At 39.5% G+C, this 16,896-nt stretch overlaps 2 protein-coding genes across 2 annotated transcripts; one reads left to right on the top strand and one right to left on the bottom strand.

Moving 5' to 3' along the window:
* Positions 1–1,528: 1,528 nt before the first annotated feature.
* pkd2l1 (polycystic kidney disease 2-like 1) lies at positions 1,529–8,089 on the top strand. The gene is made up of 15 exons (XM_063874580.1): positions 1,529–1,903; positions 2,269–2,382; positions 3,229–3,356; positions 3,478–3,731; positions 3,822–4,046; positions 4,133–4,361; positions 4,435–4,605; positions 4,698–4,879; positions 4,967–5,087; positions 5,173–5,271; positions 5,353–5,474; positions 5,557–5,674; positions 5,760–5,893; positions 5,995–6,115; positions 6,455–8,089. The coding sequence occupies exons 1-15, from the start codon at positions 1,630–1,632 to the stop codon at positions 6,572–6,574; spliced, it is 2,412 nt and encodes an 803-aa protein (XP_063730650.1). The 5' UTR covers positions 1,529–1,629; the 3' UTR covers positions 6,575–8,089.
* An 8-nt stretch (positions 8,090–8,097) lies between these two features.
* On the bottom strand, positions 8,098–16,820 carry tial1 (TIA1 cytotoxic granule-associated RNA binding protein-like 1). Its single transcript, XM_063874581.1, has 12 exons — positions 16,508–16,820; positions 15,939–16,035; positions 15,587–15,685; positions 15,408–15,462; positions 15,231–15,318; positions 13,263–13,338; positions 12,880–12,988; positions 11,949–12,044; positions 11,732–11,816; positions 11,428–11,551; positions 10,594–10,832; positions 8,098–10,199 (listed from the first exon to the last, which is right to left on the bottom strand). Exons 1-12 carry the CDS (start codon positions 16,534–16,536, stop codon positions 10,076–10,078), a joined length of 1,221 nt encoding a protein of 406 aa, XP_063730651.1. The 5' UTR covers positions 16,537–16,820; the 3' UTR covers positions 8,098–10,075.
* Positions 16,821–16,896: the final 76 nt, after the last annotated feature.

The following is a 16,896-nucleotide window of genomic DNA, read 5'->3' as shown; positions in this document are numbered from 1 at the left end:
GCATATTCTTTGTTTTGTACGTGTCAAGTTCTCAGCAGGAGTAATGGCAAGTCATGTCTGCTGCACTGCCTCGCTCCGCACCCCGGGGAATAAATCACCCTTTTGTCCTGAGCTCCTGCACTCTGAGATAAGAGTGTTTTACGTCAATGGAGAACCAACATCTAAACATTTTAAATAGGAGATGGAAAGTACAAGCGTTTAACTATTGAATTGTCAAATGTTCTCTATGTCATATTGGATTTTGAAACTGATTTAAGTCTGCTACGGGGCAAGTCAATGTAAGTAGAGCTGCACCAGGGTGCTGCTATGAACACCCATTGTTGGAGACACGGCTACAGTTTTAAATGGCAATCATCAGCCACTGAAAAGCGATTGTTATGAATTTGAAAAAGTTTGAATGGTGGCACAAGCCGCAGCAGATTAAGGAAGCCTGTATGCCAGATCCTCCCCCGGCTTCAGAGGGGGAGCAGAAATTAAACTCTATTGTGTGGTAATGGCTGTGTGTAATCGCTCTGTTCACAGCCGCTGGAGCATGAACGGCCATAGACCCAAACTCTATCTGCATTAACATCTATAGAAGTGCACTAACTGTACTGACCAACTGCTTATACACTATATGCATTTTATTATCCAACAGATGACAATATTTGGAATAGGTTTTGTTTTTAAATCCTTTTATAATCCAGTTTGTCTGCTTTAAGGCCTCTAACTGCACAAAATAGAAAGATAAACATGTACATATGAACTAATTAGAGATGACATACATTAAATGCATATTGGCTAAGTGTTGCTTGGGGGGTGTTTTGAACAAGAGACATAGTGCCGAAAACTAATACAGATGGTCATAATGATTCAAACGCCATGGCGAATATTTGCATACTTAGTAAACGCTTTCTGACAGTTGGCCTGTTGGAAATGAATAGATGGCAGAGTCAAAAGTGTGTAATGGTAACGAGGCGGTGACACTGCAATTATGCTGCTCATTAATTCAGCCACAAGCCGCTAACAGTTGGCGACAACAAAAATAATCGACGTGCAATTAATTGATTTCCTCAATGGGAGCACGTTATTGGATGAGTTGTTAATCAATAGTGACAACAATGTGCTCAGCATGGTAGTAATTGAGAGGGCAAAACAATTTGAATTGTCTTTTGGCTGCTGAATTATTCCGCCATTATGCATATTTTTTTCCCGGCATGTTAATAGGGGAATATGTGGTGGTATACAAATCTATAGAATGAATTTCCGTAAAAGTGTTTTCAGAATGGAGCTCTTTAGTGCCAGTTTGAAGAAGTGTTGTTATTATAGTTTGTACATTTAATGTATTCTACCAAATAGCATATTGCTAAGATGAAAATGATGTATCACTGACCAAATCTAGGTTACTTTGTTTTGGTAAACCTTGCTCTGGTGTCCATGCGAAACAGGACACACGTACGTCATTGCTGTGTTGCGTCTCAATCTCAAGGCTACAAAAGCTCCAGAAGCAGCTCCTCCCTCAACAAAGCTTTTGTTATCCACACTTTATAAACATCTCTCCAGCAGGTGTTTTAGAACCACTCTGAAACCACTTCCCTCTTTGATCTAAACACCAGCAGTCCACTGAGGGACACACAGGTGTGTAACAGCATGAAGTGCCTGAACAACCGGGCCGAAAGCCACCTGAGCGGGCAGGTGGAGTTGGACAGCATGGGCAACAGAGCCTGGGTCAACCACGGCTACTGTGGCTCTCCTCCACCGATCCCTCGAGCTGTCAGCACCATCTACAACCCTCAGCCCCTCTTCCAGGGCTCCATGGACAGCATGTACAAACTGGACAACCCGGGCCAATTCCCAGAAGAACCATCAACCACCAACCAAAGCCTGGTGAAGAAACCAAGAGGCTGCTGCTCTTTTATCAAAGGTAGGAACCCATTCAGTTTACTTCAGTATTTATTCTGTAACTGCCATATGTACAGCTAGTTTCATCAGCATGGATAGAACCCACTGTACATAAGATCTAGACAAAACTCTCTATCTCACTGGAAGCTTTCCTTGGTACTGGTTCGGCATGTGAAATCAACTGATGTGATTTGAGTTACCTTACATTTTTGTGGACGATCTTGTTGGTTAGTCAATTTAGGCTGGGTTTTTGATTACCAAACTACTTTAACTCAACACTGGATCAAAGTTAATGAACTATTTTGCATGAAAGGTCTTTAAAATGACTCGCAACTATTTCAATCATTCAGTATCATAAGAAAATAAATCACTATAACTTGTCCGCAGGCTTGTGGGGCACAACCTTGACTGAAAACACCTCAAACAACAGAGAACTGTTTGTCCGAACCACGCTACGAGAGTTAGTGGTCTATCTGGTGTTCCTGGTGGATATATGTCTCTGTAAGTATTCTACTGTCCTACATTTTGCACTTTCAATGTCTGTCCTTGTGTGGTAGTCTAACAATCATTTTCAGTACCTGGTCAGTACAGTATTTGCATTTATATTTATATCACCAAAAATGTGTAATTCCAAGGAAAGTTAACTTTTTTTATTTAAACTTAGTTTTACATTTGTTAACCTGGATTGAATATATAAAGGAACTAGTTGAAGTTACATTAAAATGAGTTCCAAATACTGTTGTATACAAACTGTTTGCTTTTCCTGGACGAATGGTCCATAATGTGCCTCAAACCCTAATGCATCACAGTGTAATTCCATTAAGTGAATTGTGAATCAGGAACGCTTGTTGATCAATTGTTAAATACTCGTCACGATGTAACTGTTTAGGGCACTTTGGACTGTTATTTGCCATCAAGTCCCCTTGCATTAGTGCCTACCACAAATGCCCTCCCCACCCCTCTGCCTGAAAGTCATTGTCAAGCTGAGCATTAGGAGTGAAAAGGACATGGGTACTGCTCCATTGCCTTTTAGCGATAAGAGCATTTAGCCTCATCTATTGTTGCTTTGTCTGGGCTAGATTTACACTGTTTGAAGAGGCTATTTCCATCAGGCCGGTGTGTTCTCTCTTCAAACAAATGATGGCCTCTAATCTGGATCTGTTTGACCGCATGGGGCATAAACACAGCCAAACAACAAGTCTTCAATGAGGCCTTGCGTGTCTGCTCCTGAGTTGTCTTATCTTGGACTGTTGAATAGAGCAACATTCATAGCTGAGCCTGAGCAGAGTCAGATAGGAAACAAGGGCATTAACAATACATTAACAATGTGCTTACGTTGTCTTTCAGTGACATACGGTATGACCAGCTCGAGCACCTATTACTACACTAAAGCCATGACGGACCTGTTTGTGAATACAGCCAGTGAAAGTGGAGTTAAGTTTCAGTCCATTAGCACCATGGCTGACTTCTGGACTGTGAGTTTTCCTTTAAATTAATTTCCTCCATTTTTTACCGTAGAGAAAATTCAAAGAGAAATGACAATTTGAAATCTCTTCTGTGTGCCTTACAAACTCAATCCACTCTATTTATGTGCAGTATTCCCAGGGCCCTTTATTGGATGGCCTCTACTGGACTAAATGGTACAACAACCAGTCCTTGGACAGCGGAGACCAGTCGTTCATATACTATGAGAACATGCTGCTAGGAGTCCCCAGAATGAGGCAACTCAAGATCATGAACAACTCCTGCAAGGTCCACAAAGACTTCCGTGATGAGATCTCGGGATGTTTCGATGTTTACAATGACAAGAAGGAGGATGACCTTAACTTCGGACTCATCAATAGCAGCGCGTGAGTTGCTGGCTGTTTTCTGTACAGGATTAACTGTGGGTCAGCAGTGAGATTGGAGAACTGTGGCAAACTTTTCTTCTCCTTCTACAGGTGGACCTACCACACAGAGAAAGAAATCAAAGGTTCCTCCCACTGGGGCTTGCTGACCACATACAGTGGAGCGGGATACTACCAAGACTTGGGTCGCACCAAAGAGGAGAGCACCATCGTACTGCAGGAACTAGTGGACAACCTGTGGCTCGACCGAGGAACCAGGGCTGCCTTTGTTGACTTCTCCACTTACAACGCAAACATCAACATGTTCTGTGTCCTCAGGTAAAGAGCCACGCTGACACTAGCAATTGTACATATTAGTTGATACCCATACATTGTTTGACTAAAGCTTTATCCAATTCTTTCAGGTTGGTTGTTGAATTTCCCGCGACTGGAGGTGCAATCCCTTCCTACCAGATAAGAACCGTGAAGCTAATTCGTTACATCACCACCTGGGACTTCTTCATCCTCGGCTGCGAGATGGTCTTCTGTTTATTCATCCTCTATTACATTGTAGAGGAGATTATTGAGTTGCGAATACACAAGTTCTCCTATTTTAACAGCATCTGGAACATACTGGATATAGTTGTCATAATGGTAAGAAAATGCCATTTTATTCATTTTACAAGTCATTTTGGTCTCCAAGAATAACAGTTATCTTCTTTTTTAGCTCGCCATCGTTGCCATTGTATTCAATATCTTCCGTACCATAAAAGTGGACAACCTGCTCGGCAAACTGCTAGAACAACCTGGTATCTACGCCGACTTTGAATTTCTGGCCTTTTGGCAAATGCAGTACAACAACATGAATGCAGTGAACTTGTTCTTTGCATGGATCAAGGTAAAGCATTGAAGTATTTCACTCAAACACATTGTTGAGGAAAATGATCTAGCACCATTGCAAATAATGTGTGATGTCTTCTTTATCTTTAGGTTTTCAAGTACATCAGTTTTAACAAGACCATGACTCAGCTGTCCTCCACACTGGGTCGCTGTGCTAAGGATATCTTGGGCTTCGCCATCATGTTCTTCATCGTGTTCTTCGCCTATGCTCAGCTTGGATATTTGCTCTTTGGGACAGAGGTTGAATCTTTCAGCACCTTTGTCAAGTGCATGTAAGAGATGTTTGGAGTGGCTCAGCAGGAAATCATGTATAGAACAACTAACCATAAAATTGATTCTTTGATTTCTTCGTTGTGCAGCTTCACTCAGTTCAGGATCATTCTTGGAGACTTTGATTACAATGCCATCGACCGTGCAAACAGAGTTCTGGGGCCGATCTACTTTGTCACCTATGTGTTCTTTGTTTTCTTTGTTCTACTGGTAAGTCATTAAGTTCGATGAGATGATTGATTGTAAAAAGATAAAGATGACATTCTCATAATGTCTTTATATTTTCGTTTCTCAGAACATGTTTCTGGCCATCATAAATGACACATATTCTGAAGTTAAGGAGGAGCTGTCCTCACAAAAAGATGAGCTCCAGATTACTGACATCATCAAACAGGTAATTAAAACTAGATTCATGTTAACAATTGGGGAGGTTTTACACAGGTAACAAACCGTATGACTTCTCTTTGTATTTTAGAGCTATATGAAGACATTTACAAAGTTGAAACTTAAAAAAGAGAGGATATCAGATGTTCAGAAGGCACTACGCTCTGGATCTGGAGAAATTGAATTCAAAGACTTCAGAGAAACTCTGAAAGAGTAAGTGATAAAATATCAAAAAGAAGAGTGTGTGCTAACTTTATTGTTAAACTGAACCCTCACCGCTCTGATGATCTCGCAGGTTGGGACATGCTGATCATGAAATTTCTGCGGCCTTCTCGCGGTTTGACCATGATGGGAACCAAATTCTAGACGAGGACGAACAGAAGAGGATGAAAATCGAGCTGGAGGAAAAGAGGGTTTGTGTGATAGTCTACAGAGTTAGACTTATGTCAATAAAAAGACACAATTACAAGAATTAATTCATGATGTTGTTTTTGTCAGGATGCTCTTAGCGCTGAACTCAACAATCTCGGGATAAATTACCAGAAAGATTTACTGGAGAAGCCTCCTGTAACATCCAACGACCAGAAGAACCACTCCAGTCCCACCTTTGTGGATCAGGAAGAGCTTCTTAGGTTCAAATTGTTTTTACATTTAGGAAATGTCTTCAATTGTGTTAATTCCTTTACAATGGATGTTAACCATTAACTGATTTACTTTTCTCTTACCATGACAGACTGGGCAGACAGGTTCTCCAGCTTGAAAGCTCTGTGGCGGGCATCATATCCAGGATGGAGCTAATTATGGAGAATCTGGGATTACAAGAGAAAGCTAAAGGGAATGAAATGAAACTCACTGTAAGGAGATACGTCATTAAGTTGTTCCTAAACTTTGTTGTATGCATTTAATGCTTTATTTTGACAAATGATAAGGAGCATCAGTTCATGGAAAACACTGAAAGGAATACTGAAGCAGTTTATATTACATATAATTTAATTTAGCCGTATCCAAAGGGACTTATAAGTGAAATCAACCATAACAATACAATTCAAAGAAAATCTTGTAACGCCTATGCTGGAAGATTTCCATATATATGTATCTTAGTTCATAGATATTTTGGACATCAGAACATTTGATTAGACTTCCTTTTATTGTTATGAATGCAACATTTTCACCTTTTGATTACTCCCATCCAGAGTGATGACACTGCCTCAGATAGGAGCATCCTGGTTTGTGTGGACAGAGAGACGAAGACTAGGATGTCATCGAGGAGACTGGGAGTTCCCACTCACTCCACATTCAACTCTAATAAGTGATCAAACAGCTTGATACAGAATAATGGTTATATGGAAGTCAGCTGACACGTGAGGATGAAAGAATCACACCCCGACGTATTTTGCATCACAACTTTCTAATGTTCAGTTAGTCACAATCTCTAAGATCTCTGTTTCCTGGTTTTGGGCGATAAGCGGAAGTTGGAGGTGTTTTTTGGATCTTTTTTTTCAGAGATCTAAATAGGGTCACCGCTTGTGTGCCACAGACACCCAGTGTGTAATCCTGCAAATGCTTTTCATCAGAAGGCCATTGACTTAATCCCCATTAGGTACCTCAATCGACAGTACTGACTCAACAACCATCTTCGAGATTATTCATTTGATTGAAAGGACTCTTTAAGTTTACGAACCACAATAAAGTCTTGATAGTATGACATGGCAATATATTTTACACTCTGCTCCAGCTACTGATTTCATGGAATTATGTAAATACTGTATAAAAATCCTTGTGGCTACTCCATTAAAACTAATATAATACACTGGTTCAGGTTTAAACTCAGATATGTAGAAAACTACAATGTATGTTTTAGCTGAGACATGGATGTACTTCTCAAATTATTAACATTGTGTAATATACTTTAATTTCAACAGTAGACTAGAAAAGTTATGTAATATAATCCGATACTATGCCGGGCATATACCACCTAACATTAACCTAAGTAACGGTCGCTTTGCTTTTGTCATTTAATGTTTATCATGTTCAAGTTCTATTGCTGTTGCTCAAAGCTTTTGACTTGCTTCAGTTAGGTGAGATGTGTCTGAAACAGTGATAATATCAGCTATAATAAATATTCATGTTTATATAGAACATGTCTTCAATAATAACCCTGTCTTTGTCTAGGCTGACTGAACATTATGCTGTAGCAAAACATGTCATGTTCACGATGGCCTTGGACCCCTAACCCATCGCAGTCCCCCTGCTTTCACTCCTACTGCTATTTATCGATCTTACTTTATTTGCCCTACTTGTTTGTTTTCTGTCTGTCCTTACACCATGTAAAGCACCCTTTGGTCCCTTGAAAGGCGCTATAAAAATGTAATCTATTATTATTATTATTATGCCATATTAAAAATATATTTCCACAGGCTTATATGTGTAAACCCCAGCCAAGTAAGCTGGTTCGATTCCCGAGCCGGCTGAACATTCAGGCAATGTCCTACCCTCTGTGTCCCCCTTTCAGCTTTAATAAAGGCCCTCTCCGTACCAAAAATACCTTAAAAAAACCAATATATTTCCATTAAATACATAGAATGGAACCAAACGGAAAAACTATTTTAATAATTCCCGTTCAATACCTCCCAATATATCTGTTCTGGATTTTTGAACGAATGTTTCGATGCCCCCTAGTTTATGCAACATTGAGAATGTACAAACTTCCCAATTGTTAAATGTGTTATTAACTGTGTCTTGTATAATAACTAAACATTGAATCTATGCTCTGCTTTCAGATTGCTTGTGTAACAAATAATTCATTAGTTTCCAATAAATGTAGAAAACTACCAGGTTCAAATGTTTCTTTTATTTAAAGTCACTTACTGAGTTTTCCCGTTTAAAATGGAAAATTGATTTCATCCTTTATTATTAAACATCACCTATATTGTTCAACGTATATGTATTATTGTCATAAAACCAAATTGCTATTACATTCAATATTTGAAGCAACAAATGAATTACATGTCATAAGCGTGCAGTCTAAGCTGAAACATCACCTGCTTCCTGCTACAAAATGGCACACAAACTTAAAAATGGGGGAATCAACAAATGAGAATGATTTTTGCTTTGTAATGGAGCCTCTGCAGATGATACAGTATGAATTTACTGACACAGCAATTAAGGCTTATTCACAAATCATATTGCTGTAACTTTATGATGGCATTTCTACCTACAGTATGTACATTGTTTCGTAAGTTAATGAAGGTTCGAGATCAAGGTTTATATTTACACCCTCAGCCAACATGACCCCTGTTTAGTTACACAAAAAATCCCCAAGGTCTAATAAAAAAAAAAGGGAGAGTGAGCTCACAGCGAGTGTGATACTGTACAGAATGGCACATACGCAAACAAAAGCCAAAGGGCAGGACATCTTTGTGAAATCCTCATGTCGTAATAGATTTTTTTTAAATACTTGAAATAGGACAGAAAGGTATCCGTTGCTCTGACAAATCAACGAAACTTTCCACTTAAATGAAATAAAACATCCCATTTCACAGTAAGTTGAAAACATTGGATAATTTATCTTCACATCGACTAAAGAACAATATTTTGATGACAAACATGATTTTTGTCATTAGGGGCTGGTCCTCCCAGCTATTAGAAATAAATGACTATAAATTAACTGAGGTCATCGATAGGAAGGAAGAAAAGACTCAAGATTCAATATCTTTCCAGGAAACCAGCCCCCAGAATCAGCACACAGTTCGCTTTACAACGGTTGGGGGTTGAGCTGATTTTACAATATCTTCTTTATATAGTGAGCACGTGCTGTAGCCTTTACTTTGAGACACGGGGTTATAAATGAGTCCAACCTAGGCTAAAACCCATCCAAGGTCTGTAAAGAACATGCTGATCACTCGGATATAAAACATGAAAAAACATACTTTTTTTTGCTTTTAGAGATGTGTATGTAACATTTGTTTTTGTACACAAAATGCACCCAAGAGATACCATGTCCCGCTTCAATCTCCTTGAAAGCCAGTTGTTAAAACAAGTTTCATTACACATAACAGAAAAGTAGACTGCGTTCCAGGGCCCCTATTCACAAAGCATTTCTAGCCAGAGCAGGTTGGTTCATTCCTGTGGATAAGGTCAGTTTGTAGTCATGGTGACCCGCCCAATCTGTACCAAAAACATCTTACACACTGATCACAAAAATAAACTGCAATGGAATTTTGTATACCTTTGTATAGAATGACAGACAAATGCCCCGAGTATGACGATAAGAGTAAACATATTGACGAAATATTAAAAAAGCATATTGGCAAACAGAAATCTGATATTGCTGAAGTTTGATAATTCAATTTTAATGTAATCAAGTTTGAGGTTCCTAGGGGTTGTTATCCTCGTCATGTTGCGGTGATATGATGGCTTTTAGTAAGTGTGCTTTTAACTCCACTAAAATAACACGTTGTGTTTCCATGTATGCATGTCATTAATGTTTAGTTATGGAAGGGTTACACTAGGTTCATGGGGCCAAACACTTCATTTTCACAAATGCAGTTGGTGTATTTAGATTAAATTCAGAAACCCTAGTGCACTTTCAATTTCTAATAATCAACAAATAAACGTTTTAAATTCTGAAATGGAAACCGAAAATATAAACCGAATTCTTAAACTGGTTGTTAGGGAGCAACTAGTGTCTACAAAGGCTTTGTGAATATGGCCCCCGCCCTTCTCCTCCTACAGCAGGTGTTCAGATAGAAAGAGTGCTGTGTGGTTTTAAAAAGGGTCGACAACATCCTCTTGGTACTTATGTTGGGGCCAGCTCACTGCGTTTGGTAGCCAGCCATGCTGAAGTTGGCCAGGTTGGACATGACTTGTCCGGGGGCGGCCGCGGCCTGGGCTGACTGAGATCCAAAGCCTTCTACCCAGGCGGGGGACTGGGACTGCCTGCAAAGAAGCCACAAATATACAGTTAGTATGACTGTGGTGACTGAATACTTCTGAAAGGAATCATAAATAAATTAAATATCAGCTTTTTAGTCTCTTAGAAAATGCTGGTCAAGTCACCAACCATAACTAACAGAAGCACTTAGGTGTGTATCGATTATTAACACAGCTTAAAACCACAAACTACCGTTGCCATGATACTCCCATCATTCTGCGTTACTATAGCAACAAGTGGGAAAATATAATAATGAGAATATAAAATAAGAGTTTGTGTTTGACTACATACAACGGTGAATTACATCTTTAGAGTCCATTACATAGGTAAGTCTTCTGGCTTTGATCATGTAGTCAAACACGATGCTTTTGAATGAACTGAATGTACACTAAAACTCACTCCACTCCAAATCCTTGCTGGTTCCACGTCTGGCCGTACATACTGTAGGAGGGAACTTGCCACCCATTGGTCACGTACTGCCCATACTGCTGCTGCTGTTGCTGCTGCTGCTGCTGCTGCTGCTGCTGTTGTTGTTGTTGTTGTTGTTGTTGTTGTTGCTGCTGCTGCTGCGGTTGCTGTGGTTGCTGCTGTGGATTTGCATAGACTTGGTTCCACTGCCCCCACTGACCATACTCAACCTGAGTAGAGACAGAGAGGAAAACACACCTTGAAGGTCAACATAAAGCACACTGCAGCCGACAAAAGTGGCTTCAATGTAATCCTATAGGTTAATAGCGCACTGTCAACGTACTTCTACCTGCATAAACAATGTTTTTGCCCCAGACATGCCTTGGTTGTTATAATACGTGTCTGACAACATCATAAAAAGGACCGTACAGAGAAATACAACATTTTTCCTTTACCTTTTTGTTCATTCAGACACAAAAGCAAGGAAAAAAGGCTCCATGTCATAAAAAAAACCTGGTTATCCTTTAAAATCTCCCATTAGATATAACTACTACGCTCAATAAAGAAATAATACAACAAATACTGAAAGGCAAAATAAAAACATCTAGAAAAAAATCTATTTTTCCCCACTTTTCCGGGTTGAGGTTATGCCCCCTATGGTTTAGGGATAAAACGCCCTCCACTGACCGCACCGTCCTGGGCTCTAGTCTAAGAAATATTTGTTGCACTTCCTTTGTCCTAACCCTCATCGATTTTCCTGTCATCTTTTATACAAATACCCATAAAATCTAACCCTCAGTTGTATATCAATGACATTTTCCCTACCTGCTGTGGAGTTTTTGCCATATCAGGAGATTCCTTTCCCCAGAAGCACTTCACTATGTGTCCTTCAATGGCTGTGCCGTTCACTGAAACAATGGCATGGGCCGCACTGTCATGGGAGGAAAACCTAGAATAAAAGAAAACAGCGTAGCATATTTGTCAACCAGAATCTCTATAAGAGTATTAAAACTGAGCTGACTTTAAGTAAAGACAAAAGGCTAATAACACTGAGTCATCCCCAGTCATTGAGTCAGTGTGTTTGTGTTGACATCTAGAGGCCAAATGGTGCAATAGACCGAGGCTTTACCTGATGAAGGAGTATCCCTTCTCTGGGAACACTCTGATCTCCATTATTTGACCAAACAGGGAGAAGGTCTGACGCATCAGGTGTTCTGAAAGAATTAAACAGAAAAAAAGCTTCATGTTAGTCCTTTGGCTAATTGAGTGTAGGATAAGTAATAAGACTACATCTGATGTATGACTAAACGCTGTGGTGATGCATCTTTATAGAACATGACACTTGCCTGATAGTCCCAACTGGATCCCTCCACAGTACACGGTGCAGTTCTGTGGACTGGATTGAGTCACTACGTCATCGAACCTCAGCTGCTTGGACCCATCTGAAATTAAAACAAACAACACTCATGAAGGGAGGATCCGAACTTCATACGCAAGGTTTATAATTAAAACCCAGTCACATCTGTTATCTACAATTGTTGCCTCTAATCAAATGGGATGTATTAAGGCTAAAAATAGAGCCTGGTATGGCAACATGTGTTTCAATTATCCTGTCTGCTCTGGGCAGAAGTGTGCTGGGCATTGCGCCAGACATGCACCAGATAAACTAACGGGAACGATAAAGGGAAAAGGAGCGAGGAGGGGGTCAGTCTCGCAGTCTGCGCTTTTATGTCTGCTTGGATACGTCCCTGATAGTCTTTAACAATATTTAAGGAAGTAGTTAAATTGCTCCCTGTGCTGGCAAGGAAAGCTGTTATGTTAATGTGAGCCTCCATGTGGAAATCTCTGGAGATGTGACTCGAAAAAAGAATAGGATACTATATCAAGGGGATGACTCGACTCTTCCTGCAGAAATGAAAGACACTGTGGGAATCGCTTGGAGTTTAATGTCATCTGGTTTTAAGTGGATAATGACTAAGGATAAAACTGGAGTTGGGACACCGGGCAAGAACATGATCCCTGTAAAGAGGTTGTTGCAATTTCAAGTTAAATTTAGCCTCATTTCTTTTTTGCATTTATTAAAAATAAATACATGAACCAGTCATCTTTCATTTTGGTTTGCATATTGGCTTCTTTAGAAGATAAAGTTAAAAAACAAATGAAAAAAAAGATTCCCCCACCATCGTGATGGTGCAGTCTAGAATCTGCCTGGCAGAATGTACTTTCCCGTTAAGTGGAAACCCTGTGTGGGTGCACCGTGCGTTTGCAGGGACTTACTGTCCTGGATGCTCTTCGGAGCTGGTGGTTTACGCGTTGCCCAGTTGGTCCTGATTTGGCGTCCTCCGAGCCACTGCCCCCCCATGTTATGGATGGCATTCTCTGCATCCTATAAATCCAAATCAAAAGGAGTTATCTCTCTGGATTTCATTTATCTGTAAGTGTATCTGTGCCTTTAATCAGTTCTTCAAATGGACATTACAGTTTGTATTTAAGTAGCATTGAAACTGGTGATGGTTAAGAACAAACTAAGTAATGTTAGATGATCAAAGTTGTTGTGGCTATGATACATTATGTTGGAATTACTGTAAATGCAGTAAAGTAAGATAATAAACAGAAAATAGAAATAACCTTCAGTCTGTGTTCTTGCACTGGAGCCTTACCAGTTTGTTGTAGAAGGACACAAATCCATACCCCTTTGATTTGCCTGTCGTCATGTCCTTCACAACACGGGCATCCCTGGAGGGAAACGTAAAAAAAACCTTTCAGTATACTTTCCACTTTAAACGTTTCAAACTAAAAAGGAACCACGCATAACACACTGAACTGAGTCCTCTGCTCTGTCCTACTTTAAGTTAGCTATCATGACCTTGTGCTGAGCACTGACTCGCAATATAAACTCAAAGCAACATATAAAAACAAGCACAAAAACATGCAGTCTAGAGTATTGTTTTTAATATTTTCAGATGTAAAATCGAAGTACTGGAGCACCACTTCTTGTTCAATTTCTCAACAGTAGGTTACAGGTTTCGATTCCCAAAAGGAACCAGACTATATAGATTAACATGCATTCTTAAAATTGGACCTTGGTGCTCTTCCTATAAATAGAAATATATAGAAAATATCAAAAGAGAGTAAAAGGAATTAAACGGCATACATGGCCTGTTAACAGATTTCTTTTTTTTCCTGGTCATTTCTTTATCACCAATATGGAGTTTGGGGAGCTGCAAGTTTTGAGAAATTGACATTTTCAGAAATTTTGGAAGAGGATCATTGCACTACAAAAACAACACTATGAAAATGAGACAATTTAAACATAGATTAGGAAGAGAACATAGAGTATTGGAATGTGTTAATCTAGGATAGATTATGTTAATACATAGCATCTACAAATAAAGACAAATGGAAGGAATGGAATAAATAGAGAAAAAAAAACTACATCTGAGTCTCCAGAGTGCACAGTTCCTTGCTGTTAGCCTTCAAGCTCCTGTCCAATCCTATGAGCATTTCTGTAAAATAACCAAAGGGCTATTACTTCAATGAGACCCACAACTAAATCCTGATCAGGTTCATGCACACAGTTTACTTTATGCTGACACATTATTTACTTACCATACCCTAAATATGCAGTATAAAGCAACATTTTGGCACTTTATTTTACAAGTGAGTCACTTCAATAAAGCTTTTAACAATGGACAGGAAATACGTTGCTAATTCAATAACGTAAAACTTTGCAAAACATATGATAGTAAGAGTTGGTTTATGGGATTATGGTCCATCATTAACTGTGTTTTCATGCATGGATGCCGTGAATTTTACAGAATTAAAATATCTGAAAGAAAAATGGCATCGAGATGAGACAAAAATGTATTGGTTCTTAAGTTTTAAACATAACGTCTCATAACTGGTCATAAGACATAAATGGTCCTCTTACTCTTGAATCTCTTAATCTGAGAGTAAAGCAAAAAAATCCCCAAACCAGCTCATCTTTTTGTCTACCTATGTTTTATAATAGGTATTGGCAGGGCTATACAATCAAATTGAGTGACACCAATGCTCCATCCGAAGTCAAGGTGTGTGGTGCAAGTTTTTGTCTCAATATTCCCTCTCGGTTTCTTGTTCCATACAGTTAATTGGAATTTACTTAACCTTAGTATTTTGGGTAAGGCCTTTAATGTCTTTTGGATAGCTAGCAGTGGAGAGATAATAGGAGAGGAGGTGAGAAAGAGGGGTAATGACATGTAAGAAAATAGGGACGTTGCAGTTCATGTTCCTTAACCAGGGTGCATCAAGTTTCATATAATCAAACCTAACCCTTGTTTTTATTCCAATACAATGAAATGATCTGAGATCAGGCATAGCCACTAGGAACAAAAACCTTTGTGATGTCAGCTGTGTGGACCACTGTTTGAAAACACAATGCATGATACTTCAAAATAGTGTAGGGTTTACAATTAAGACAATACCCATATAGTATGCATGTAAACAGACAAGACATTTGTTCCAAAGCACAAATGTACAGAATGATTGATATTATAAATGATCTTAAAATTGCCGAACTTTAGAAAAATGTTTGCATTAAAATGATTTTACTGCATGTAAAAGAAATACTCTTTTAAGCGAAAACTTACGAGATTTTCCCAAAAGGTATAAAGGCAGCCTTGACATCATCGGTGGTGATCTCAGGGCTCAAATCACCCACAAAAACATGGAAGTGATCTAGATGAAGCAAAAACAATATAAGAAACTTACTATTCCCTGTCACACTTCATTTCAACAGACTAAAAAACAAATTGATGAACACTTACTGGATGTGTCTTTCTTTTGGCTACTTGGAGTAGTGGCCCAGTTTACTTTGACCTCCTGAACGAAAGAATTCACAGAGGGAATGTAAATCGGAGAAATGTGCAACGGGGATCATATTCAGAATTCAGAAACAGTTGTGTGTTACTCTGATTTTCATTGTAAACCAGAAGAATTGTCTTACCTTTCCTAATATCTTCCTCCCGTTCATGGCTGCAAGGGCTGCAGCAGCATCTCTGTGTTCATAGAACTCCACAAAGCAATAGGGGTCATTGCTTGTATGCTGCAAGAGACAAGGATAAACACAAAAGTTAAAAAGGTGGGTAGAAGACAACTAGGATATAGCAGCTCGAGCTTAAATCAATCCGTTTTTGTATTGTATTCATCAGTGAGGGGTTTTAACTATTGGTTAAAGTTGAATTTGTTCATAAAGAGCAGGCGAAACGTTTGACGTGGCCAGCCTCCGGATTTAAATGACATGGGAAGGGGACATAAACAGTAGAAGACATACATGACGGTAAACCATGGGTGCTTACCTCTGTGATCATTTTACAGCTTTTGCAAGGCCCGATCTGGGTAAAAAGCTGCAGAATCAAAATTTCTGTTACATCCTTGGAGAGATTTCCCACATACCTGGAGGGGAAAAGACAGGTTTCATTAGGCTAATGAACCGTAGTCCCAGTTCGAGTTGAACTATTCTGTAGGAAACACTGAGGTGGTACAGACTGTAATGCGTAGTTATTCTAGGAACACGTCGCTTATTTCGAGTATTTACGTTACCTTATGGCGAGTTACTTATATGACGTTATTACATTAACGTTAGCTTGACTTTCAAGATGGCCCAACGTCAGTGAAGGCTAACGTTAGACAGTTAACTTTACCGCCGTTGACGCTTAAAATACAGATTAAAAACACATACGAAATGCGTAATGTGTGTACATTATCTTATGTTAGCTAACCTGGCATTAGTAAAGCGTTACATGCGGGTGTTGTCTGGTGGTATTTGCCAGGGTTGTACAGTCAGCGGGTAACGTTAGCTAATTTAGCCACCGGTTCCCGACCGTGGCAAAGCTAAAGCTACCGTCAGACATCTAAAGATACTTACAGGGTTTTGGGGTAGCTGTCGTCGTCCATTGCCAAAGCCGACAGCAAACGGTAACCCAGTGCTGTGTACGCTTTCAACTATCTAGTAACAACAACTAGCTAACTAGCTTAGCAGCTAGCTAACCGGGCGCCAGGGTATACGTCACGCTGGGAGTCCAGATAGCGAGCGTGCGTGGGCGGGTGCGTGTGCCTGAAGAGCCCCTGTGAGGTCAGGGTGAGGTAACGAAAAGCTATGATTCTTACAGTTTTAAGTGTAAATCATGAATCCCTTATTAAATTATTTTTTAAAGTGATTGGTTTATTATTAAATACAAAGGCTCAAACAGATTACACAATCACTGCCTTATTTATCACACTAACAAACGTCTGGAGTTGATTTTAAAGACTTTT

Source organism: Eleginops maclovinus, chromosome 22 (assembly GCF_036324505.1).
Source record: "Eleginops maclovinus isolate JMC-PN-2008 ecotype Puerto Natales chromosome 22, JC_Emac_rtc_rv5, whole genome shotgun sequence".
NCBI lineage: Eukaryota > Metazoa > Chordata > Actinopteri > Perciformes > Eleginopidae > Eleginops > Eleginops maclovinus.
Note: the sequence above shows the minus strand (reverse complement) of the source record. Positions and strands in the feature narration are given on the sequence as shown.